Consider the following 27,859-nt stretch of genomic DNA (forward strand, 5'->3'; position numbering starts at 1 on the left):
TTTATGACAGTGAAATAAGTGAAAAGTCACTTCTTTTGTGAATTATTGATTTTAACCCTTTCATGAAGGAGTTTTCTGAACTTGTGTGGGTCTTCTGGAGTAAGTTTTTCATCTTCCAAAATTTCTTTATGAAATTTTAGAAAACGAAAACTTGTGCATAAATGCTTTTATATGTCAGTTTCTTTTTATTTTGATAGGATTGCTTATTATTAAAGTAAAATAATTAAACTTAAAATAAAATTTGAGTTTCAGAAATGAAACTAGAATTTTTAAAAAAATCTAAAAAAAAATTATAAAATCATAAAAAAATTTAACAAACGTTTTTAGCAAACCTTTATTTATTTGAAGCAGTAATATCCTCTACATCTATTTATGTACTACTTAATTTGATTTCATCAGCTTTTGAATGAGAATCCCAAAGAATTTCTTCAATTTTGGGTTTTTTTAAGCCAAAATCAGACAATGGCTAAGAGGTATTGAAGTCCTGTTCCAATTTTGAAACATGAGACAACCTTCAGAAATCTAATATGTACTCCTCAGAGCCACACATGAAAAATGTAGATCAACATATTCATTTCTAAAAGAGTTAAAGATGAAATTAAATACTCATAAAGCTGTAAGACATGGCATTTTAATAAAAAAATGATGAAATCCTATATAATATCTAAATTTTCCTTTTAGACAAGTGAAATGTTTATAGAAATGTTATGCGCAAAATGTAGAAAATTATGAATACATGTAACTAGGAAGAATGACACTAACTTTCACATGAATTACATATTTTAAAGGGATTAATGACATTTATATATCTAAATCACAGGGTTTTATAATAATGATGATATCCAAATAAGCACATACTTAACCCAGCAAAGGTCGCAACAGCATATGGCATATGCCAGAAAAAAAAAAAAAAGATAAAAAAGAAAAACTTGAAATATTGAAATAGCTATCAGAATAATATAAGCATGAATTTTAATATTCTTTAATATATTTTTTACTTTTCATCTGCATCTGATTTTGTTGAAATTTGAGGAGCATGGCCTTAAAAAAAATCAGATCTGAGTATTGGGTGTTCTCTATATGCCTATGTTTCAGTTCCTGTAACAATAAGCTTAAGAATTTGTTGAGTATGCCATGAGTTTGTAATAAAAATAAACATCATCGGTTAGAAAAATTACTTTAGACTGATGTAGATATCTACTGTGAATTTATTTTTGGTTTTAATTTCATATCTTGCATGCTATTGTTTTGAAATGTGTTACTTGGATAATTTTTTTTCTGGATAACATGATTTGGATTACAAGTTTTTGGTTGATGATAAGCCTGTTGTCAGTGGACTTTACATTCTGTGCAACTGATCATATAAGTGGAATTCTTATTTTAATTTTTATAAATCCTTGTGCCAGTTTTTTAATGCTCACAATATTGCACGCAAAATAGAGCAATCACTATTGGGCTGCTGACATCACCTATTTGCTTGTCCCATGATGATTTTTCTTTTAGTAACTCAAATTCGTGTATTTGCTTGTTGCACAGTGACCCTCAGCAAGCCTTGTAATCTTCAATAACTCACTTTTCAGGCTACAGTATAACCCAGTAGAGGCAGTAAAGAATCACTGTCACCTCTGCTTGCAGCTGCTTTTAATCTATTAGGCTGTATACCCCCCCCCCCACCGGCTAGTAGTTTTCCAATCCGATATTTTTGCACCCCTTCTATTTAAGTGTATCCTTTCCCTGGAGACAGCTTCTCCTGTTAGCAAGCACAGACCATAATGAGAAAAACGGTACACTTGCCTTCACAACGAGATAGCTGGTATTGCACCAGCTATCTCACCACAATATGAGATACTATTAAAATGATGCCTTTTACACTACATACATAATTCAAAATTTTGGGTTAACTATGGTGTATCTACACTGATATTATATAGTTAATTACCAAAACCCATAAGGATTATGCTTGTGCATTTCGTTTTCAAATACATTATTACCAACACCCTTTGGCATCTCTCATATTGTGGATATAACTTTGCAACTGTTGCATTACCAGGGTACCTGCCCACCCACTGATGACGAAGCCCACTAGCTTTGAAACGATCGTCTGAGTGGTGATATCCTCTGAAAATAATAACAGTAGTCTTCTCTACTAGAGAAGCTTTATTTATTTGAAGTAGTGCAATACCAGCTATTTCATTGTGAAGGCACCCACAATATGAGATACTATTAAAATGATGCCTTTTACACTACATACTTGGGTTAACTAGGTGTATCTACACCGATATTATATAATTGAAAATAATGTATAAAAACATTTTTAAATATTTCATTAAAAAATTATATTGAATATGTATTGGAATTCATTAGTAAAAGATCAAGCATTGGTGTACTTCCAGCAAAATTCAAAAAAAAAAAACTAAAACCTTTTTTCTGAAATAAAAAACAAAGTTGGCCACCTGTCAAATGATGTGCAACTGTTGTTATAATCAAGGCTGTGACTACTGACAATTTAATTATATAGCCCTGTATAATATTAAGAACATGAGTAAGTATCAGGATTGATTACTTGCCAAATAAAATTGATTTATTATAATTATATGAATGAATGAGACAGATCCATCCATTTGCATATAAAGTGCATGCCACTTATTGTGATCATGGATATTATCATTTGTTTAATGTTATCACTTTTATGAAAATCCAATCTGTTGAATACTAATACATAGAATAAATAACATTTATTGTAATCAGAATGTCAGTTTATGTTATTACTTTTTTTGCAGCAAATGTATTGCACTGTACACATGTGCTGTTGGAAGTGATTGTGTAGCATCCAGATTTATTCATTAACTCTGACATGGTGCATATCTAGTTATTGCTGTTGCTTCATACAGTTTGTGTGATTGTCAATATCATTTCTCTGTGAAAGAAAGTGTTGTATCTGTACTCCTACCAGTCTGACTGTTTCACAGTAGTGTTAATTCTTTTAAAATTTTTGATTTTAATATTTTATTTGCTTCTAACAAACCATTAAGGTTTGTGGATTTTAAAAAACATTATGACAGTTTAATTTTTATTGAAGATTCTCTTGAGGAAATAGTGGACAATAAAATTAAAGTATTTTATATTGCTTGATTTCATTCTTTTCTTTCTGTCCACTTCCGCCTTTTTTTTATTTACACATTTCAATTCTGCATCAAATAAACAACTCTGAACAGCTGCATTCTTATTCCATCAGTTATTTTTTCTGTTAAGCTGTGTCCCAGAGTGATCACAATACGTGGTCCCCTGTATTGTGATTTCATCATCATCATCAGCCATTTTCAATCCACTGCAGGATGAAGGCCTCTCCAGCAACTTTCCCGTTCCTTCTGTTTTGTGCAATGGCCATCCATTTGCTACCCACAAACTCATGAATTTCATCTGCCCATCTCCGTCGTTGTCTTCCAGGTTTTCTTCTAGCTCCTCTTGGGTACCATTCAGTTATTTTCTTAGTCCATCTGTCATCTTGTCTTCGAGTTATGTGTCCTGCCTAAGACCATTTTAGTTCTTTAGTTTTGATAAGAATATCCTTTACTTGAGTTTGCTGCCTAATCCATGTGTTTCTCTTCTTATCTAGCACTCTGATTCCCAATATAATTCATTCCATTCTTTGCTGTGTAGTTCTCAGCTTCTCTTCCATTCTTCTGGTGAGTGCTTAAGTTTCACTTCCATAATTCATGGTGAGGAGTATACATTGCTTCATTATTTTACATTTCACACAAATTGGGATATTGCTCCTCAGTATGTGACTATATTTCCTGAATGCTATGCATCCAAAATTTCTTATTCTCTTGACTTCCAGCAAGGTATCATTATTACAGTTAATGACTTGTCCCAGATAAGTATATGACTCCACCTTTTCAATTACTGCTCCTTCAATCATTATATCCCTTTCGGATATAATGATTATATCCAAAATAATAAAGGAGATATTTTTCTCATATATTTTCTTCAAAATCATAATATATGGGGTATCTAAGCCTTGTCTTTCCAGTGCCCAAAACATTGCCTTATACTGTATGGAGTCAAATGCCTTTTCATAATCCACAAATGCCAGGCATAATGGTGTTTTATATTCATTTGCCTTTTCCATCAGCTGAAGGTGATCCACTGTTGAGAATCCTGTCCTAAAGCCAGATTGCTCTTTTGGGTGATTCTCATCAAGTATTCTTTCTAATCTGTTAGTAATGACCGTTATGAACAACTTGTAGATGTGGGATAACAAGCTAATTGGTCTATAATTTCCAATTTCTGATTTATCGCCTTTCTTATGCAGCAAAACTATGATAGCATTATTCCACTCCTTAGGCACCACACCTTTTCTAATGCTTTTTGTGAAGTCTTGCCAGTTTTTGTGTCATGTCTCTTCCTCCCAATTTTAACATCTACAGTAACTTCTTCTTCTCCCGCGGCTTCCTGATTCTTAATTTTCTTCAACACATGTTCTATCTCATCAGGAAGGATATTAGGTATGTCGTATGTGTTACTAATTTGCTCCTTGTATAATTCTCTGTAGTAGTCTTCTGTTATTTGAATTATGCCTTCTCTGCAATTTATAAGTACACCATCGCTATTCTTCAGTTTCAGTATCATTTGTCCTTCTGTATTACTGCTCATGGCTGCTGATTTGAGTCCTTTGTTTTCCTTAATGCTTATTTTACTTTTCTTGTGTTAAATCCTCTTATGTCCTCTCTGAGTCTCTTTCTAATGGCTTTGCATAACTCAGTATATTCAATTTTATCCTTATCAGTGTTTATCTTGTCATCTTCATTTGTCATCTTCGGTTCATCATGCCAAGTGTTTCTTGACTAATTTTTTCTTCTTTGGATTTCTTTTTACCTATAGGTTTCTTTGGCTTTATCACTTTCAGAAAGTTGTAATATTCCTCATCGATATCTTAGTCGTGACCAGTCTGCAGAAGCTCAAACTTCTTCTTAAGTTTCAGTACATACTGCTTTTTCTCCTCTTGTGTTATCTCAAAGACCTTTGCATTATTTACTCTAGTCAGTTTTTTTTTTTTTTTTTCTTTTCTTACATCTATATTAAGTGTGCATCTTACCATTCTATGATCACCTCCAACATTTACCTTGTTCAGGATGGTAACGATATATCTTCTGTTAGTGAGGATGAAGTTGATTTCATTAGTTGTTAATCCATTTGGGCTCTTTCATGCCCACTTTCTGTTCACCCTTTTCTTGAAAAAAGTGTTCATTACTGACAATCCTTGAGATTCTGCAAATTCCACAAGTCTTTCACGTCTTTCATTTCTTTCACCAATTCCAAAATTTCTTATAGTTCCCCTTTCTGTGCTGTTTCGTCTCTTTCGAACCTTAGCATTGAGGTCCAACTTCACTATCATAATGATAGTGTAGTTGGTTTTCTGCTCATCTAGAAGACTCTCAATTTCGGTGTACATTTCTTCAACTTCTTCATCATTATGGCTCAATGTTGGTGCCTAGATCATTATAACCTTTTGCTTGCACCTTTTAGAAGTCCCGAGTAGTAGTCTTGACACTCTTGGTGATGTACTTTTGAATTCCAAAATATTGTTTTTTATATCTTTATAGACCAGAAAGCCAACTGCACCTTTGCTCCTTTCACTGTTTCCATTGGTGTACAGCAGATTTCCACTTGATAAATTTATAAGTGATTCACTTCTTCTTTTCAGCCAAACCGATGATATTCCAATTCACATTTTCTAATTCCTTTTCCAGCTCTAATATGCTGTCTTCACCGATGAGTGATCCTATGTTGTAACAGGCCAAGTTCAGTTTCCATGCATGGCAGCCTGGTCATACCCAGAGATTCTTAGCACCCTCTGCTTCCACTCTGATCCTCTCACTGCCGTAAGAGGTGGGAGTGAAAGCTGCTGGGGACTGAGGGCCATTTGTTTTGTCACGCTGTCATATGCTGGAGGGTTTGGTCTTTTCCTCTTCATGCTGACCAGGCGTCTTGAAGAGAACCACTCTACATGTTCATTGCCATCAAGAAGGTGTGCATGAGTGGATTTTAGGGAGGCAGGCCAACTGGACTTCTCCTAAATCTTCTGAAATAGAAAAATTTTGGATACATTAGTGTTTTAGACTGAGTGTCTGATATTACACACTAAATGCCAGTTCCCCCTCTAAGCCCCTGTATATAGGTAGCTCATTTTTTAACTAGTAGTGAAGATCTCTCGCTTTGTTTTGTTACATCATGAAAAGTTTCCAGTGTTTCAGTAATATTTCACATAAAATTATCACGTTATTAACAATGAAAAAGTAGAAGTTACTATACTATGCTACAGTTTTACCCACTGATCAGCTATAATCTACAATTTCAGCATCAGTTTGATGTACATTTTTAATGGAATGATTTGATAAAAATTTTTTTATAAATTTTTAGATAAAAGTTTTTTATGAAATTGTTTTTGTTTACTTCATTGTTGTCTCAATTTTATCTCTAGGTTAATCTGGCAGAATTGAAAGCTTTTGGTTCCCCTCCACCCTTAATACGAAATGTTACCTCAGCTTTGTTAGTATTGTTAGCACCAGAAGGAAAAATACCAAAAGATTTTAATTGGAGATCAGCAAAAGCCATGATTGGGAAGGTAAGGTTTTTTTTTTTTAAATTTAACTATTTATTTATAGCAAAGGCTGGTAAAAATGATTATGCTTGTATTTAATATAACCTAATGTAAACTTTAGTAATAATAGAAGGATGTCTTCATCTGGAATTGTAAATTTATTGATGTTTCTTTTGCGAATATAATGGGAGCAATGATTTCCCATTAAGAATTAGTCATCTCAAACAGAATATTCCTGGAAAGAAGAATGTTACCATCCACCACTAGTTGATAGGGAATAGATTTTATCACCTCAGCTTCACATCAAATTAGTCTTAATGAAAAACTTCCTAAAATTGCTGGACAAAGGACATAGTTTCCATTATGTGAAACAAAAATGGCACAGACTTACTTATGTGCATATAAAAGAGGGAATATTCATTGGTCTGCAAATCAACCCTGAATTGCAGACCAATTAATTAATGAAAGACATTTCTTTTGATGACAACTTTAATGAATACAGAAAAGGAGCATGGAGTGCCTTCATGGCACTCTGCTAAAATTTGTTATGAAATCAAAGGTCAGATCAGCAAATTATGAAGAGTCTGCTGATCAACTTCTAAAAGTGTACAAAGAATTGGTTTGTACTATGAGCTTAGAAATTCATTACAGTTTCATTTTTCCCTTGAACTTGACTGCATCAGCAAATGAACATGAGGAAAGATTTCACCAGGATATTTCTTGCATAAAAACAGTATGAAGGCCAGTGGAGTCAGGAATCAGTGCTCAAAACATTTTAAGGCACCTCCATAGCCAGGTGGGCAGGAGCAGCAAGTGCGTAGCACACACTTATTGATTAGAACGGGGTTCGAGCCCGTGACCACCAAATACAGAGGATGCGGAAAGGTCAGGGAATGACCACCGCATATCCCCAGAGCAATATGGTCTTAGTTGCTAATGCTCCTAAAAACCAAAATAACAATAACAACAAAACATTTTAAGCTCATAAAAAATTCATATTTTGTTAAAGCTTGTTAAGTAATTTTTTAATAAATTAGTAAAACAGAAATGTTCATTTCCTGAAAATTTTGATGCAGTAGCAAAATTTTAAGGTCATATTCATGTTCAGCATTACAAAATACATGAGGATAATATATTTTAATATGGGATTTTAAATTTGTTGACCAGTGCAATTTTGCTGTGGAAGCCTTCTTTGTGCATTTTTATGCTTCCAAAGGTTGTAGGTGCTTCTAAGTTATGTAGTTCTAAGTTATTCTAAGTTAAAAAAAAAATTCCTTCCACTCTAGTTTTTCTTTTCTGGAAATGTTAAAACCTGCAAAGAAACAGAATATTTCACTGGTTTTTGGCATTTTCCTTCTTTTCCTGTTATTTTCTTTTTCTGTATGGAGAGACTTTATTTTACTATAGGCTAGCATTGTTCTGACCAGTATTTCCTATATTTTCACTGTAAATTGTGGTTTAAACTTTTTGGGTAGTGTAACTTATATAGCTTGTACATGCAAAATGCTTTTTACTCCTCCCCTCTTTCCCAGAATTAATTTTAAAATAATATAAATGGAAAAATATATCTGATTTTTTTAATGATTTTAACTTTGAGGGAAAAAGAGTCAAATTTTTGAAAAATCTTTTAATAACATTAAAAAAGTAAATAAGTAATATATTATATTTGAAAATTTTATTTTTCTTCATTATAGTAAATATTTAATAATTCAGCAGTGAAACAGCCTTGCTTCTTTCTTTTAGTTTGATGGATTTTTGGAATCACTAGCTACCTTCAATAAAGAAAACGTTTCTGAAACAGCTATCCTTGCTCTGCAGCCATTCATGAATAGTCCAGATTTTGATCCTAAGATAATCAGTGTTAAGTCACAAGCTGCAGCATATTTGTGTATCTGGATTACAAATATTGTTAGCTTTCATGAGGTGAGTATCAGATAAAAACATGTTTTACATTTCCTATGACAATATCAGGCTTTATTGGTTTAAAATATAAATAGTTTATCCTTCACAATCAGTTAGCTAGGGGCCTTTTACAGACAATTAAATGGCTTGGTAGATAGACAGTAGATAGAGGTTATATATATATATAGTGTAAAATAAAATAAAATAAATAAATTCTTTGTTTATACTGCAGGGCAACTACACTATTACCAAAGGAATTTACATGATAGAAAGAATAAGAAAATTGCCATATTTAGCAGTTATATAGACTCGAACCACAGGCAATGGTAAATGCAAATGCATGTACTGCTGTATTCTGGCATTTAATTCATCTGTCCATATCATGAATGGATGGTTATAATTATAATTAAATTGTGAACCAAAAGATGGTTGTTTGCAGTTAAGCTACATAATGAAGAGAGAGATGTGACAGTGAGGAATTTCTGATGTTCACAGTAGCATAGTATATTATTAATACAATTACAATATAGAAGTAAATTTTATTACATTTTCATTATGAGTTATGCATTATAAAGTTTGGTAGACAAGGATTTTAATGTTTTGTTGACATATTAATTGTTTCTTGAGAGAGATTAAGTCCTAGCTTAGACATTTTGCTGTCTGAACAGCTGTCTTTCCACTGCACACAGAGGCTAAAGAGTGACTCATTCTTGAATATCACAATGAATCATCCTGCCACTGGCTGAATGACACATGGTGATATTCAAGAATGGGCCAGACATGTACACAGTGGTACAAACATCTTGTTTCTCCCATGTGTTTCTTTGAAGTACTATTGAGATATATTGAGATATTACTAATGGTAAGTATGGACAATAACAGATTTGTCTTTGTTTAAAATTGCAGACATGAGCTTCTATAGTGTGAAAGAATGGTAGTTTGTGTATGGGCTTGTGAATACCCACTGACTGAGGAAATTATGAAAGCACACAGTGGGATTTTCTGCAAATTTACATGTCTGTAGGAATATATAGTGGGAGCAAAATCACTACAGAAACAGTCACAGTCATCCAAATTCATTATTCCAAAACCCACATTTCTAACACACACACACACACACCCCCGGGAACTTCAGCTGAAATCCTTTAAACCTCTGTTCATCAATGAGCTAAGTGATGAGGATGTGAAATAAAAATGCAGAATGTACAAAATTACTTAACGTTTTTTTGGGACTTGCCCACAACATGGTTAGGTTTTCTTCTCAGATGAATGTGCAATTTAACAAAATGCCCTCATAATGGAAATGTTTTATTTCTTGAGTAAAAGTAATCCACATTATCATGAAGAGTTCACCATATTTCATAAATTGATCACTATACTCAGTAGCTATTTGATAGATCCCTATTTCTTCGATGGTCATGTCAGTCAATATTCATACTGGTCCTTGAGGTTGTCACAGGCATTCTCTCAGATATGCCAGACAAGCTGTACTTGCTACCTGGGAGTCTAAAACGCTGATGGAACTGATATTTGGGTGACACTCAAGTCAAGTGAACCCAATTTCGGTGAAGTCCGGATAGTCTGTGACAGCCAAATTCTCTGCTTGCACCTTCATGATGGTGGGACTGTTAGTAATCCTGGGTATAACCTCCATGCACAAGCACATGGTGGGTTAGTTGATTTCAATCCTTCTAAAACTCAGCCTTGTCTTATATCTCGCAAAAAGGATTCTTCTGCTCCTATGCTTACCTTTGGTGACACTCCGATTTATAGGCAAAATGATATATCTCTTTTGGGGATTACCCTGACTTCTAATCTCTCTTGGCACAAGCACATTACAAATATTGCTTCCTCTGCATCTAAAAAGCTTGGTTTTCTCTTTCGCTCTCAGCGTTACTTTTCTTCCAAACAGCTGCTCACTCTGTACAAATCACAAATCTGCCCTACCATGGAATATTGTTCCCACATCTGGGGTGGTGTCCCCAAAACCTCTCTCAGGCTTCTTGATTCCATTCAGAAGAGGGCAGTTAGGTTAATTAATGATTTATCTCTAAACAGAGTCTCGCTGTCTCATAGATGTACTGTTTCTGCTGCATGCCTCTTCTACAGATTTTTTCATGGGCACAGTTCTTCTGAATTGGCTTCTATAATTCCTGCTCTCTCTCTTTCAAAACAGTCCGAACACATGCCACCACCAGCCAACATCCATTTACTGTCCAACTTCAAACTCACAGAACCAACTTTTCATCTTCCTCGTTTATTCATTCAACTGCTATTTTCTGGAACAACCTTCCTTCAAAGGTATTTCCTGAAAATTACAGTCTACAGAAGTTCAAGTACGATGTCAACAAATATCTTCTTTTGTCTTCCCAATCTCCAACCCAAGCACAGTACTAAGTACTATAGGTTCTAATACCTCCCGTCTTTGGGGTCTACATAAAAAAGAAAAAAAAAGTAAGTAATTGGAAATTGGTTTCAACAAGATGGATCACTGTCCACTGTACCATCATTGTTAGGGAATTATTTCATAATGTTTGGAAAATTGGTGAAATGGATTGATCATTACATTTGAAAGTGAAAATTGATTGGCCTCACTGAAGTCCTGTCCTGATCACTCTCTCCTCCTCCTCTTCATCCTACAATAATATGTGCTATGGGGATTTATTAAGAATTACATATCCAAGCATAGATATCATTCAACAGAACAGTTGAAAGAGGCTGTGAGCATTTACATCATCCGTCCCATAACTAACACAAAATATCCATAATGCAAGATGCCAGATCATTTTGTGTCGCAGAAATGATGATAAATGATTGTTGTACTGGATTCTTCAAAAAGTCTATCCTATCTGAGTAGCAGGGGCAATGAGTAGGGTGCAGAGGTCGGCCACTTTCACAATGTTCAATCCCACGATTGGTGTCTGGGGGGCTTCCCCTTGGGGGAAAAGTGGGCCACCCTGTTAAGGTTTCCCCTCTTAGGCCCATGCTGCTCTTAGCCCCCCTCCCTATACTGACTAATCTATAATAAAGCACTTGTATATACAACTAAATAAATATAGCGACCTAGTTTTTACAAACATAACATCATAAATTAATACATATAAGTTGACAGGGGATAACAAAGTCATGTAACGTAACTCGGAGATAACATTCAATAGCGAAATACATATATATGTATATAGTGTTATGACTGCATTGGGATATAAGTTTAGGATTATATTTTGTATTGGAATTTTATTGAACTTGAATAGAAATCATGACTCAGACCAGAGCAGCAAAGCAAAAGGCTCAAACTAATGGAAATACTGTGTCTCAGGGGAGAACTGAGGGCGGCAGCTGTCCTCTGAATCACATTCTATTCTAATGCACTGCTTGTTTGATGTTTGTGGAGCAATCAGGAATGGAACATGTAAATGTCCCAGCCGTGAGTTAGGGTTGAATTTGAAAGTGTCTGCAATTCTGCCCAGACATGATAGGAGGAAGTATATGATGAGAGCCTTGTCGATCAGTTCAGCGCTGAGAGATTGTGCAAGGCTCGAGGGGTAGAATTTTTCTCAGCCTGGTCTGTGTTTGTTAACAGGAGAGACTGCTTCTACAGGGATGGGATACACTTAAATAGAAAGGGTGCAAGAATATTAGCTGATGCTATCAAGGCAGAGTTAGGTGGGTCGGAAAACTTCTAGATTGCGGGGGGATAGATTAATAGTAGCCGCTGACAGGTAAAAGTGATTCTTGCACTACTTAATTGAAATGCAATTGAGCAGCAGTCTGGAAAGCAAGGCAATGGGGATTTCCAGGACTGCTGGGAGTCATAGTGGAACAAGTAAATACATGAGCTGTGTTAGGGTAACAAAGAATAGAAACAGGTGCATGTATACTTGCATGTTCACCAATGCTAGGAGTATAGGTAATAAATTCAATGAGTTTGAAGTGCTAGTCAAGACATCAAAGGCAGATATTGTTGGAATATCAGAGACATGGTGTAACACAGACATATGCAGTGCAGAACTGGAATTTGGGAAGTACAATGTGTACAGAAAGGATAGACAGAACAGAAATTGAGGAGGGATTATGATGTTAGTTAAGAAATACATAAAATCCAAGGAAGTGCATCCAATTGATGTTGGTGGACAATGCAATGTTGAGTCTGTTTGGTGTGACAAGAAAAATGAGAGTAGGTGTTTGTTGTAGGCCAAATGAATCTGATGAGTATAATAAGCGATTGTGCAGAGAAATAGAGTGGGCCAGTAAATCAAAGTGTCTTAAGTTGGGGGATTTTAATTTTCCAGAGATTGACTCGAATTTGTGGGTTGGTCACTCACATATTAGCAAGGCTTTTGTGGATTTATTGGATGATTGTTTTCTATAGCAGCATGTTCGGGAGGCAACTAGAGGGAGTAATACTCTTGATCTGATTATCAGTAGTGATTCTTCATGCATCAAGAATCTGCAGATAAAGGAACCACTAGGTGGCAGTGATCACAGTGTGCTGAAGTGGGATTTACTCAAAGCGGTAACTACCATCAAGGGTAAAGGGAAGGGTTTTTGCTTTCATAAAGGTGACTACGGTGGTCTGAGACAGTATTTAAATTATATACGGTGGGACCAACTGATGATGTTACCAACAGCAAATTCAAAATGGGAAGTATTCAAAGAATTAATCTTGGAAGATACTAGGCTTTTCATACCAACAAAGAAATATTGTTGAAGATTTAGGTCAAAATGGATGTCAGATAAACTAATTAGACATGTGACAGAGAAGAAAAATTCATGGGATACATATAAATTAACATGTGACACAGAAGCCTATGATAGATATAAGCTGGTCTGTAACAAGTTACAAAGGAGGTTAGGCAGGCGAAGGCAGATCATGAGAAATCTTTGGCAAAGGATGCAAAGAAAAACAGCAAAGAGTTCTTTACTTATGTAAACTCTAGAAGGAAGGGGATGAATCAGATTGGTCCACTTGATATCGATGGTTCAACTGTTGATGATCCTGCTCAGGTAGCTAACAAACTAAATGAATATTTTGCATCGACATTCACACATGAGGAGTTATTCAGCGAGGGGAATGCCAGAGGTGTATTCAACTCTGGCAGTAAGCTGGGTGAAGTAATCCCAACTTATTCCAGCTTATATGGTAACCTGTTATGAGGGACTGTGAAATGCTTTACTAAAATTCAAATAAACTATGTTAAAACTGTTCCCTACATCCAGCTCATGAGTAACTACATCAAAATAGCCTACAAAATTAATTAAACATGATTTTACCTTCAACAAAACAAATTTGCAAAGTTCTGTGTCTTTCAGAATGCAACATCTATCTGAATGTTCCTAAATTGCACTCTTAATCATTGTCTCTAAGATTTTCTCCTATCAGGCTAGCCAGAGTGTAGTTACTAGCTTTATCTTAGAACCGCCAAAGTCAAATTAACAATTCTACAGTCCAGAGGAATCTCTCCCAAGACCAAAGATACCCTCATAATTAACCTAAATGGTTCGGTACACTCCCTGCAGTCTCCCTCAAGACTACCGGGTTTATGGCATCAAATCCAGGAGCCTTACTTGCTGTTATGTTCAAAGATTTTTGATGTGAAAACATCTATGGTGACACTGGAGTAAAACTGATTGGCAATGAAATTTTCTTACGAAAATTAGGCAATTCATTGCTAACAAAATTTTCTTACGGAAATGACGTCACTTCCTATTAGGTGGCTGTTAGATTTTTAATGACATCACTTTCTAAATGGTGCTAATGATTCTAACTCAGTGACTAACATTGATTTCGTAGAGTAAGTAGCGGGCGTGAGAATAAAGCATTGCAGCTTTCATACTAAGAGACAGAAATGACATCACTTCCTAAATGACGCTAACTCAGTCACTAACATTTGGTCCTGTAGAGTAAGTAGCAGGTAGGAGTGTTATGCAAGAATTAAAGCTTCGAAGTCACCAAAGAAGTCTCTTGTGTCAAAAAAAATGTTCAAAAACATAGAAAACGAAAAAAATAAAAAAAAATGCAGACTTTAATAAAATCTGCTTCTCAAGATTTTGATCAACATCAACCTTCTAAGTAGTGTAAATAAGTTTCGATTAAACTGTTTAAAAATTTAAACAGTTTTGACTCAAGAATGCACCAATAAAACAATGACTTGAACAAATAGCAATCTCTTCTTGCAGTAGTTTTTGGTTGGGACATACTAGTCTACAAATGGATTTTGCTAACTATTGAATTGTGAAAATACCAAATCTAATTTCAGTTGACAACCTATAAGAGTATTTCGAAGATGGCTAAAATTCCAGCTGAGCAAAATCGAGAGAAATTTGCAAGAATAAAAGCTTCAAAGCCACCGAAGAAGCCTCCCATGTTGACAAAAGAATGAGTTCAAAAACATAGAGAATGAAAAAAAAAATGCATAGTTTAATAAAATCTGCTTCTCAAGATTTTGTGAAGCAGATTTTATTAAACTCTGAAAAATACATTTGTAGCCCATTACTTCTAGAATTTCCAACTGCAGATGTAATGACTATGAAGGCTTGTAATACTTGTCGAGCATCCCTCAAAAATGATTCCATTCCAACATTTTTGAAGAGCAATGGTTTCAGATGTTTTAACATAAAGTATTTTTCGTGCATACAGGGTACACACGGGCTTTTGTTCCTAATGGCACTAATAATATTAAGAGTAGAAGACCGGCAGAATTACTTAACAAGTACAGGTCACTGTTGAACAAAAGCCGAGAATTAGGGTTGAATTTGAAAGTGTCTGCAATTCTGCCCAGACACGATAGGAGGGAGTATATGATGAGAGCCTTGTCGATCAATTCGGCCCTGGAAAGATTGTGCAAGGCTCAAGGGGTAAAATTTTTTTCAGCCTGGACTGTACTTGTTAACAGGAGACATTGCTTCTACAGGGATGGGATACACTTAAATAGAAAGGGTACAAGAATATTTGCTGATGCTATCGAGGCAGTGTTAGGTGGGTCGGAAAACTGCTAGCTTGGGGGGAGACAAAGACCAATAGATTGACAGTAGCCACTGGCAGAGGTGAAAGAGATTCTTGCACTGCTTCTATTAGAATGAGCAGAAGCCTGAAAAACAAGATGCATGGTATTTCAGAGACTGCTGGGAGCCATTGCGGTACAAATAAACACATGGGTTGTGTTAGGGTAGCTAAGAATAGAAACAGGTGCAGGTATACTTGCGTGTACACCAATGCTAGGAGTTTAGTAAATAAATTTGATGAATTTGAGGTATTGCTCAAAACATCAAAGGCAGATATTGATGGGATATCAGAGACGTGGTGTCACACAGATATAAGGGATGCAGAACTGCAATTTGGGGAGTACAATGTCTATAGAAAGAATAGACAGGATAGGAAGGGGGGAGGGGTTATGCTATTAGTTAAGAAACACATAAAAACCAAGGAAGTGAAGCCAGTCGACATCGCTGGACAGTGCAGTGTTGAGTCAGTTTGGTGTGACATAAGCATTGGGAGATCAAAATTGAGAGTAGGAGTGTGCTATAGGCCTAATGACTCTGATGAGTATAATAAGGAACTGTACAGGGAAATAGAGTGGGCCAGTAAATCAGAGAGTCTTATAATGGGTGATTTTAATTTCCCAGATATTGACTGGAATTTGGGGGCTGGTTACTCACACACTAGCAGGGCTTTTGTGGATTTATTGGATGATTGTTTTCTACATCAGCATGTTCGGGAGGCAACTAGAGGGAGTAATACTCTTGATTTGATTATCAGCAGTGATTCTTCATGCATTAAGAATCTGCAGATAAATGAACCACTAGGTGGCAGTGATCACAGTGTGCTGAAGTGGGATGTACTCAAAGAGGTAACTACCATTAGGGGTAAAGGGAAGGGTTATTGCTTCCGTAAAGGCGACTACGATGGACTGAGACAGTATTTAAATTCTATACAGTGGGACCAACTGATGATGTTACCAACAGCAAATTCAAAATGGGAAGCATTCAAAGAACTTATCTTGGAAGCTACTAGGCTTTACATACCAACTAAGAAATATTGTTCAAGGTTTAGGCCAAAATGGATGTCAGATGAACTAATGAGGCATATGGCAGAGAAGAAAAATGCATGGGATACTTACAAATTAACACATGACACAGAAGCCTATGATAGATACAAGTTGATATGCAACCAAGTTACAAAGGAGGTTAGGCAGGCGAAGGCAGATTACGAGAAATCCTTCGCAAGGAATGCAAAGAAAAACAGCAAAGAGTTCTTTACTTATGTAAACTCTAGAAGGAAGGGGATGAATCAGATTGGTCCACTTGATATTGATGGGTCAACTGTTGATGATCCTGCTCAGGTAGCTAACAAACTAAATGAATATTTTGCATTGACATTCACACATGAGGAGTTATTCAGCAAGGGGAATGCCAGAGGTGTATTCAACTCTAGCAGTAAGCTACAGAATCTTGAAATAACTGGGAGTAAAGTGGAGGAGAAACTGTTGAAGATAAACACAAGAAAGGCACCTGGGGTGGATGGGATCTATCCAGTTATATTAAAGGAGGCAGCAAAGGAAGTAAGCAAACCCTTAGCCATAATTATGAGAGCTTCCTTGGACTCAGGGGAGGTACCCATAGACTGGAAATGTGCAAATGTGACCCCGATTCACAAAGGAGGATCAAAGGCTGACACAAGTAATTATAGACCTGTGAGCTTAACTTCTGTTCCAGGAAAATTAATGGAGGCACTGGTTAAAGAAGCACTGCAGGATCATTTAGACAAGACTTCAGTTATAGCTCAGACACAGCATGGTTTTGATAAGGGGAAGTCTTGCCTGACCAACTTGATTGGATACTATGATGCAGTCACAAAAGAACTGGATGCAGGGAATAACTTTGATATTATATACTTGGATCTTAGAAAGGCTTTTGATACTGTTGCACATGGAAGACTGCTACACAAATTGGAGCAGTGTGACATTGGAGGCAAATTGCTGCTATGGATAAAGGGGTGGTTGAGGGGGAGAAGACAGAGAGTGGTAATCAATGGACACTGCTCATCGTGGACTAATGTTATTAGTGGAGTCCCTCAGGGCTCAGTGTTGGGTCCATTATTGTTTTCTGTATTTATAAATGATATTGATGATGGTATATCAAGCTTAATGTCCAAGTTTGCAGATGATACAAAGGTTGGCAGGGTTGTCAAGGACATTACTGACACTATGCTGCTGCAACAGGATCTGCAAAGGTTGAGCAGATGGGCTGAGAGGTGGCAAATGAAGTTTAACATTGACAAATGTAAAGTACTACACATGGGAAACAGCAACCCCAGAGCAACGTATCAACTCTGTGGTACTACACTGACAGTGGTAGAGAATGAAAGGGACTTGGGGGTGATTGTGCAGGCAGATATGAAGTTCTCTGAGCAGTGCAGACGGGCTGCAAGAGTAGCTCATGGAGTATTGTCAATGATATACAGGAATTTTTCCAGCAGGGATAAGGAGGTGATTATTCCATTGTATAAGGCAATGGTCAGGCCACACCTAGAGTACTGTATACAGGTCTGGAGGCCTAATTTCAAGAAGGATGTAGAGCTGCTGGAACGAGTACAGAGAAGGGCAACAAGATTAGTGAATGGAACAAAGGGGTGATCTTACGAAGAAAGGCTTAAGTTTTGCAAATTACAGTGTCTGGAGACTAGGCACCAGCGAGGTGATCTGATAGAGGTGTATAAAGCCTTGAATGGTTTAAGCATGCTCAATGCTGATGGGATTCTTCCTCTAGCTCAGAAAAATCACCTGAGAGGGCATAAATTCAAATTGAGGAAAGACAGATGTAGGATAGACGTGCGGAAATTTGCCTTTAGCCAGCGGATGGTTGGTTGGTGGAACAGACTTCCATCCCTTGTGGTGGAGGTTGATAGCCTAAATAAGTTTAAGGCTCAGCTGGACAGGTATTTTGAATGAACAGAGGGGTGAAGTGGAAGTGGTTTTTTTTTTTTTTTTTTTTTTTGGGCTGATGCTGCATAAGCTTGCTTTCTTGCATCAAATGCCTCTACTTACTAATGCTAATGCTAATAAACAGTCATCTGTAATTATGAAATCACTAATATCATATGGCTTAGCCTTACTCGCACAGCCTCTTCTCAGCATGAAAGGTCTTTCATCAGTAAAGGCCTTTCATGCTGACCTATTCAATTCATCTGCAACATAAGCTGAGTTATCTAAGACTTCCCCATAAGGGTTGGATATGATTACTTTTCTTCTTTCTTATTTGCCTGTCTTTGGATCCTTTCAATCTCAGTGTCTTTTTTCAGATGAGGTCTCCATACTTGAACTCAGTATTACAAATGTGGTCTCACAATTGTTTTATACAGTGGGATTATTACCTCCCTATCTCTACAGGATAACATTCAGTAAATCATTGATAGGACACCACGGACTTTCCTGGCTGCCTATTTACATCGTTAAGAAAACTTCATATCTGCCTGTATCGTAACTCCCAATCCCTTTCCTCCTCCACTTTTTTAATTCAACCCCACCAAGTGTATAATTTATTTGTGGGTTGATATTCCCCAAGTGTAGGACCTTGCAATTAGCAGCACCAAAACACAGCTGCCACTTCCCCAACCATCCCCAAAGTCTACCCAAGTCATTCCAAAGGAGAGCCATCCAGCACCAATCACCAGCAGCTCCACCAATCTCCACATCATCTGCAAACTCCAAACATCACACCCTCCATCCCTTCGTTGATGTCATTTATGAAAATGAAAACAACAGTTGTTTCAGTAATGCCATCTCATCAGGGATAGGTATGAACAGGTACAAATCAATTTATATAAATCTCATTGGAAATAATAGCCTTTGACTTTGGTAAAAGACTGCATTTTTTTATATTAATCTCAGATGTCTAGAACAGTTTTTGTATGCTAGGAACAATTCCTGTATTCTTACTCTTAAAGTATCTACATTTTCAGTATATAGCATTTTCAATATTAAAAATGTAAATAAAGTATCTATATTTTAAATATATCGAAGTAAAACATTTACTTAATGAATAGAGAGTCCTGTGCAGTCAGATTGAAAAAATTTATAATAATAACAATTAGTGTTAGTAGTGGGAAATGATGCAAGGAAGCAAGCATTAGCAAGAGGGAAAAAAAACATGTTCCTCATCATCTGCTGAACCGCTTTAATAATCTGTTTAGTTCCTCCTTATGTTTATTCAAACAACCCCTTTTCTTCGTTCTAACAAATACCCACTGGCCAAAAGCAAATTTTCACATATCTATCCTGCAACCATTATATAAATTTATATCCCCTCATGTGTATTATCAGAGCAAGAGGAAAGATTCCATCGACATTTAGCTTATTCAATCCATTCAAAGCCTTAATTGCATACTTAATCAGATCTCAGAGGTGTGGCAGTTTGCAAAACTGAAGTCTTTCTTTGTAAAAGTACACTTTTGTTCCTCCATACCCATTCCAACAGATCCACATCTTTCCTAAAATAAATATTCCAAACCTTTGTGCAGTATGTGTCCCCACCATTGCCTCATAACACGGAATAATCATCTCTTATCGCTATTATCAAAATTCCCATATAACATCAACAAAACCCTATGAGCTGGCCTAGCAGCCTGTCTGTACTGCACAGAGAACTTCAAGCTTTACTGAACAATTACCACCCCAGATCTTTTTTATTTCCTGCTACCTTGAGTGTCGTGCCACACAGTTCATGTTATTCTGGGGTTACAGATTTCATATGCAGCACCTTTCATTTGTCAATTCAATGTTAAACTTCAATTGCCACTTCTGAGCCCATCTGCCTAACTTTTTAGACATTTTTGCAATAGCATACCCTGATTACTCTCATTAACTATCCTGCCAACCTTTTTGTCATCTGCAGACTTAGAAATTGAGCTTCATATGCATTCATCAGTATATAAATATTGAAAACAGTAAGGAACTCAACACTGAACCCTGAATGACTCCACTAATAGCATTAGCTCAAGGAAAGCAGTTCCCATTTATAACCATCCTCTGTTTTCTGCCACTCAACCATATCCTTTCTCCATAGAAAATTATATTAGTGTTATTTAATATAAAAATATTAGTGTTATTTGGTATAAAAATAGGAATTTGTAGATTTTATTTTATTCCAACACATGAAAAAGAGCATCAAGTGAACTAACGTAATAAATTTTTTAATGTTTTTTTTTTTTTTTTCACAGATATTTCTAGAAACTGAGCCCAAAAGAAAATCTCTATCCATTGTCACTGCTCAGTTAGACAGTGCAAAGGATAAGCTTAGTAGAATAAAAGATAAATCAGATGTAAGTAATTTCTATGATTTTTTTGAATATATTTAGAATGTGGAATGTGTTAATTAATGCAAAACATCATATTATTATCTCTCTCTCTTTCTCTCTATGTGCATTTGTCTTTCAGTTAATTTTTTTCTGGAACAACTAATGTACCAGAATGTTGTAAGCTACAGAATGATGTAACACCACAAATTTACAAATTTTTTCCTGCTCTATTTAACAACATTTTTATATACAATTCTGGACAGTATTCTGCCAAGAGAAAAAGTTGGCCAACCATTGCTTCATGTAACTTTTTTTTTTTTATGAAAACCCCAAACATGAGAGGTATTAGAACCTATAGTACTTAGCACCATGCGTGGGATGGACGGTGAGAAGATGAAAGAAGATACTTGTTGACATTAGACTTGATCTTCTGTAAATTGTAATTTTTATGAAAAATATATGAAGGATGGTTGTTTCAGTAAACAGAAGATGAAAGAACAAATGAGGAAAAAGAAAAGTTTGTTCTGTGAGTTTCAAGTTGGACATTAAACTGATGTTAACTGGTTGTGGCATGTGTTCGGACTGCTTTGGAATAGAGAGCAGGAATTATAGAAGCCAATTCAAAAGAACAGTGCCCATGGAAATATCTATAGAAAAGGCACACAGCAGAAACAGAACATCTATGAGACAGAAAGTGGAGAGACTCTGTTAGAGATGAGTCATTAATTAATCTAACTGCCCTCTTTTGAATGGAATCTAGAAGCCTGAGAGAGATTTTCAGGGCATCACTCCAGATGTGGGTATAGTATTTCATGGTAGGGAGGATTTGAGATTTTTACAGAGTGAATAGCTGTTTTGGAAGAAAAGTAATGCCAAGAGTGAAAGAGAAAACCCAGTTTTTTAGATGCAGAGGAAGCAATATTTGTAATGCTTATACCAAGAGAGATTAGAAGTCAGGGTAATCTCCAATAGAAATATATGATCTTGCCTAGAAATCGGTGTCATCGAAGATTAGCATAGGAGCAGAAGATATGAGACAGGACTGAATTTTAGAAAGATTGAAACCAACCAAATTATCATTACCTGGAGAGCAGCATTTAAGGAATTGAAGTTGAAGCTGTTTGAGTATAGCAAAGTTTCTCAAATTGAAAGGTGGATTGCAATGTGCTCTCATCAGAAAAACTATGGATGGGATTTCCGGTCAATGGAAGTTCATTAAAATACAAGAGGAAAAGTGTGAGAGAAATAATTGAATCTTGGAGAACACCAGCATTAGTGGAGAACCATCTACCATCACCCGCAGTGTGATAGAAAACTGGATACCCAATTACAAAAAACAGTTGGCACCGTAAGATGGAAGCTTATTTAGAAGACCTTTATGCCAAACATGATCACAAGACTTTGAAATGTCAAGAGCAGCTGCTTGAGTTTCACAAACCTTTTCCATTGAATTTGTCCAAAGATGGGTAACATAAGCCAGAATACAACCAGTGGATCGGCACTGATAGAATCCAAACTCGTCATCACATGAAAAGTTACACCAGATAGTTTAAGAGTTGGTGGTTAATTGTTTCCTCCATTTCTTTGGAAAGAGTAGAGGTGATTGCAGTGGGACGATAATTGGTTGGGGGGGATTTGTCACCCTTTTTAGCAAATTTCCAAGCAGAAGGAAAAACACCTTTGGAATAAGAAAGTGAAAAAAGTGACATGGAATACTAGTAAGTGTAGGAACACAGATTTTGAGAACAAGTGGAGAAATACCATCAGGACATGGAGCTTTCTTAGCATCAAGATTGTTCAAAATTCTTCTCACATCCTTTTGACAAAAGACCACAGGAGTACATTGAATGAAATGTACTGAGAATGGTGGAGGGGGTTTACCAAGATGATTAATACACGAGTTGGAAGAAAAATAGGATGCTAGTAGGTCAGCTTTATCTGTGGCTGAAGTGGCAATAGAACCAACTGGTTTAGATAGAGGTGGGAACAAAGATAAGCAGAAGTTGCGGCCAATAGCTTTGGCAAAAGACCAGAATACTTGACTACCGTTTGGACAAGAAACAAGTTTTCTACTCTTAGCCTGTTTGAAATCTAGTTTGGACTGATTAATAACTGCTTTACAATTGTTGCGAGCTTTGGTATAGGCAAAAAATGAACCTCGAGAGTTGGATATGAGCCAATTATGATATGCAACATTCTTCTCTTGAACAGCCTTAGCACATTATTGGAAAACCAAGGTTTAGATAAAGGACAATATTTTAGAGTGGAGTGGGGAATAAAGGATTCCATCCGTACAAGAATAATTTCACTGACACGATCAGAGCAAATGTTGACATCAGAAGTTTTGAAACAGTAATCCAACCAAGAAAACATCCCAGGCAGAACATCCCAATTTGCATTCATTCTTGTAATGCCAAACAACAAGAGGTTGGGAATGGCCTTGAGAGAAAGGCTCCATTGGAGCAGAGACCATCACCAAGTTGTGGTTGAGGTGCCTAGAGGACCACTCACCTCAACCATGTACTTAGAAGGGTTGTTTGTGAGAAAAAGATTAAGCATGTTGGCTGTATGGTTAGGATTGTCCAGTATTCTTGTAGGTAAATGAACAATCTATGCAAGGTCATTAGTAATTTCAAAAGCCTTAGCATCTCAACCAGCTGGGCTTGTATGATTAGAAAACGGAAGCTAGATGGGGGTTATGAACATTAAAATCATTGAGGAAAATTACTTCACTGTTAGGTTTGGTTGGTTTGGTTGGTTGGTTTTTAGGAGCATTAGCAACTAAGGCCATATTGCTCCTGAATATGCGGTGGTCATGCCTTAACCTTTCCGCATCCTCTGTATTTGGTGGTGACGGGCTCGAACCCCGGTCTAATCAAGAAGCGTGTGCTACGCACTGCTGCTCCTTCCCACCTGGCTACGGAGGCGCCTCACTGTTAGGAAAGTTGGACTAGAGAAAGTCAAGTTTCATAGAGAGGAAGTCAGAGTTCTAAGTGAATAGTGGAACTGGGAGAACGATAGAGGCAACAGATGAATTTGACAGAATGTGGTAGAAAGATTTTAAGCCAGAGAAGATTGAAAAGAAGAGATTCCAAATTACTAAGTATCTGACATGGAATATCAGAATGGACATATGCACAAATACTACTTTTGAAGTGAAAGGAATTATACAACAAATAATTCGAACAACTGAGGAGTGGTTGAAACAACTGATAACTGAGATTCAGTCAGAAAGAGTATGTGATTTTTGGCAGATTGGCAGACTGTAAGTGGAAATGGACATCACTGAGACCACATACAACGATGAGCCAAAACATTATGACCACCTACTTAATATGATGTTGGTCCTCCACGTGCAGCCAAAATAGCTCGTACCTGGCAAGGCATGGATGCTACAAGATTTCTAAATATGTCTTGTGCTGTCTGGTATCAACACGTAACCAGCAGATCCTTTAACTCCTGTAAGGTCTGTGGTCGAGATGCCATAGATCGGAGTTGCATTCCAACGCAAACCACAGATGCTTGGGATTGATGTCTGAGGAATTTGGAAGCCAGGATAATACCTGGAAGTCTTCCTCATGTTCCGTGAACCAGTCTCAAACAATCTGGGCAGTGTGGCATGGTGCATTATCCTGCTGAAAGACAGCACCGCCAGAGGGGAAGACCATTGCCATGAAAGGGCAGCAATGATGTTTAGGCAGGTGATAGACGTCAGAGTGCCTGGCACATGGATGACTGGACCCCGGCTATCCCAGCAGAATATCGCCCAAAGCATGACACTGCCGCCACTGGCTTGTTTTCGTCCCACAGTGCACTTCCCCAGGTAAATGGCACACGTACCTGGCCGTCTGCATGGTGCAACAGGAAATGTGATTCGTCGGACCAGATGACCTTCTTCCAATCACTTAAGGTCCAGTTTCCATGCTCACATGTCCATTATAGGCACTGTCACCGGTGCATCGTGGTTAGCATGGGCACTCGGAGTAGCCTGTTGCTATGCAGCCTCATTTTCAGCAGGGTTCGATGTACTGTGTGTTGTGACACATTAATCCCATCACCAGCATTCCAATTACCGGTGAGTTGCGCCATAGTTGCCCTTCTGTTGCCAGTCCTTTGCTGTTCCACTGTTCGCTCAAGATGAGCGAAGGACAGCCTTCGCTCACCTTGAGCATCGATGAGCCATGGTTGTCCAACACCTTACCAGCGGTTCATGGGTGTTCCCTCCTCAGACCACTTTCAGTACACCTTGCCAGTGGTGCGTTGGTGTTCCCTCCTCGGACCACTTTTGGTAGGTACTAACCATGGCTGACCATGAGCATCCCACCAGCTATGCCACTTTGGATATGCTTTGACCCACTCGATTAAGTCCACTGCCTTTCCCATTTGAAGAACAAGAGTAACACTGATTAATGGGCTCAGTATCAGGTGTTTTTTATATTGTGTCTCGATCCATGCACACACCATAGTTCACCTGCAGTTGCTTTGATTTGCATAACGACTTGCTGGTCATAATGTTTTGGTTCATCAGTGTATATTTGTATAATGAATGAGGAAGTGTTTGGGAGGTTTAGATCTTTTTGCAGATAAATCTGTTCTATTAGTTTGACAATTTGTGGTGTATTCAGTAGTAAGAAAAGGTGGGGGAGGGACTTGCTATATGAAGTAATGAAATTTTTGAATATGGCATACATATGGTAGGAATATATCCAGATCCTTGACATAACATGGGCTCAACAATGCCCCTCTCCACATACACACTAATCGGACTCCCTCCATTCACTGTCTGGCAGAGTGGAGGCAGTGTGATTAAACACAGACTTATCTGGAAGATAAGAGTTACCAATAGGTTCGGTACTAACTAACGGCCATTATGTGAACACTATTTTACAGCTGTACTCTCAAAATGTAAGGAAGATTGGATCTCACCATAATGTCCTTCATAACCTGAAAAGGCATCAATCATACTGCATGATGGAAGAGATGGGGAAGGGTTTACCGGAGCTTTGCTCTGGAGACTAAACATGGTTTCCACCACTTCAAGCCTCCAATAAGCAAAGTGGTGATATTGCACCAGTTGATCAGCGTTATCTACCACCTAGTATTGCCTGGTAACACAGCAGGGTGGCATTCCTCCTTGTGGTGTGAGTACCACACCTCGACCCCTGCTTACATTGGTTCACACCTGGGTCACCCACACTGTGCTAGGTGCTGTATTTCTGGACTTGCACATGGGGGTTATACCCAGGGTTATTACAGTCTCACCATCGTGAAGGTACAAGCAGAGGATTTGGCTGGCACAGACTGACTAGACCTCATTGAAATTAGGTCCACTTGACTTGAGTGTCACCTGAATATCAGTTCCATCAGTGTTTTAGTTCATTCACTACTGTATACTGTCTAAAGAAGAATTGAAGGATAATGGATGAAAGGAGATTGGAAGTATAAATCATAGGAGCTGATTGCCCACTAAACTTGCCTTATGAGGGACTTTTCACTCATGACCAGATCAAGATGATGTACACCATATCAACCTTGCTTAACATTTATATTTAACACTCTGCAATAAGTCATCATGAGAGAGCAGAGCTGAGTTATTTGGTTCTGTAACAGGGGAAATGTCACTTATCTTGTGATGCAATTTAAAACAAATAAACAAACAAAAAAACAGTATGATGGAAAGTTTACCTTTCTATACAGCTGTGTTAACCAAATTTATAAGAAGGCATTGGTATATTCTGCTGAATGGTAGAGCTCTGGTTTATGAAGACTTTGTGATGTCTGTTGTACTTTTTAATTGTCTTCAATGCAGATAGATTGCTATAATTTCAAAACTTGAATGGCATACTCAAGCAGTGGTCTCAACAAATGATAAACAAAATCAAGGCCTGGTTAGTGCCAGAGCATGTATCCTTCTTGAAGAAATGTGGCTATACATAGCTTATTTTATTGATTATGTTGAAACTTGAAGCCACTGCACTCAAAAAGAATATCTAAATCCATAGTGATTCAATAAAATTAATGAGGAATAAAGATTAAAAATTATTAGTACAATTAATACTTACTTTGTTGGACATAGTCTCTTTCTCCAAACAATTGTTATCAAACTTGGTTTGTTATTTTGTGCATCATCTTATATTGTAGAGGCACTTCACCATGAGTGGCCTTGGTATTGTAGTACTCTGAATAAAAATGCTGCTGCAATGGAGATGTGTATTGCTTTTTATTTAGAGTATGTTCCAATACCCAGGTCTGAGTATTGGAATACGCTTTAAGTAAAAAACCTACCTGTCCATCAATGAGATCTAATGTGCATATCTAGAAAGAAATGCATACATTTTAAAAAGGATTTTACAGGAAGTATTGTAAAAAGAGAATTATTAATATACAGTTAACTAGCCAACAAGGATGAATTTGATACATACCTCATATTAAATATAGGCAACTATTATTGCATAATCTTCATTATCAAATACGGAGGATGTGGAAAGGTCAGGGAATGACCACCGCATATCCCTGGAACAATTAGTTGCTAATGCTTCTAAAAACCAAATAACAACAACAACAACAACATCATCTTCATTACTGCTATTATTTTAATTTTTGTCATTGACAGTTAATTCACTGTTTGCTAATCAGAATATAATGCATTGGAAAATAAATATATTTAATTCTAACAGTCGCTTTGTTGTCAATATTCAACAAATAATTTTAAACTCCGTGGCTATGAATAATATCATATGAGGTGTGACAATAAAGCCCAGACTACTTGTGGAAAAAAAAAATAAATAAAAATTATTGCTAACCTTTATCAAGTGCAGTAATCTTCAAAGAATTCTTTGACTTTTTAACAAACTCCAACTTTTTTTACACAATTTCAACTTCTCTGCCATTCTTACAAACTTTGCTGGAAATCTTTCTTCTAGAGATCCTTTCAGGGAGTTTTTTTAAGAACATGAAAAAGTCATGGAGACAGTATCAGGCAAGCATATAGATGTTCCGGATGGTATTTTTTTTGGCAAAAAATTGCCTTCCTGAAAGATTTGGTACTAAAAAATCTCATG

General features: G+C 36.9%; 1 protein-coding gene across 1 annotated transcript in view; it reads left to right on the plus strand.

The window, feature by feature from the left end:
* Nucleotides 1–27,859, plus strand: part of LOC150089496 (dynein beta chain, ciliary-like) — a 1,205,440-nt gene that overhangs the window by 783,231 nt on the left and 394,350 nt on the right. Inside the window, 3 exon segments of the mRNA XM_090390004.1 lie at nucleotides 6,485–6,628; nucleotides 8,348–8,527; nucleotides 20,721–20,822. Coding sequence (XP_090246130.1) covers nucleotides 6,485–6,628; nucleotides 8,348–8,527; nucleotides 20,721–20,822 — 426 coding nt within the window.

Source organism: Mastigoproctus giganteus, chromosome 2 (assembly GCF_048544385.1).
Source record: "Mastigoproctus giganteus isolate SK-2022 chromosome 2, ASM4854438v1, whole genome shotgun sequence".
Classification (NCBI taxonomy): domain Eukaryota; kingdom Metazoa; phylum Arthropoda; class Arachnida; order Uropygi; family Thelyphonidae; genus Mastigoproctus; species Mastigoproctus giganteus.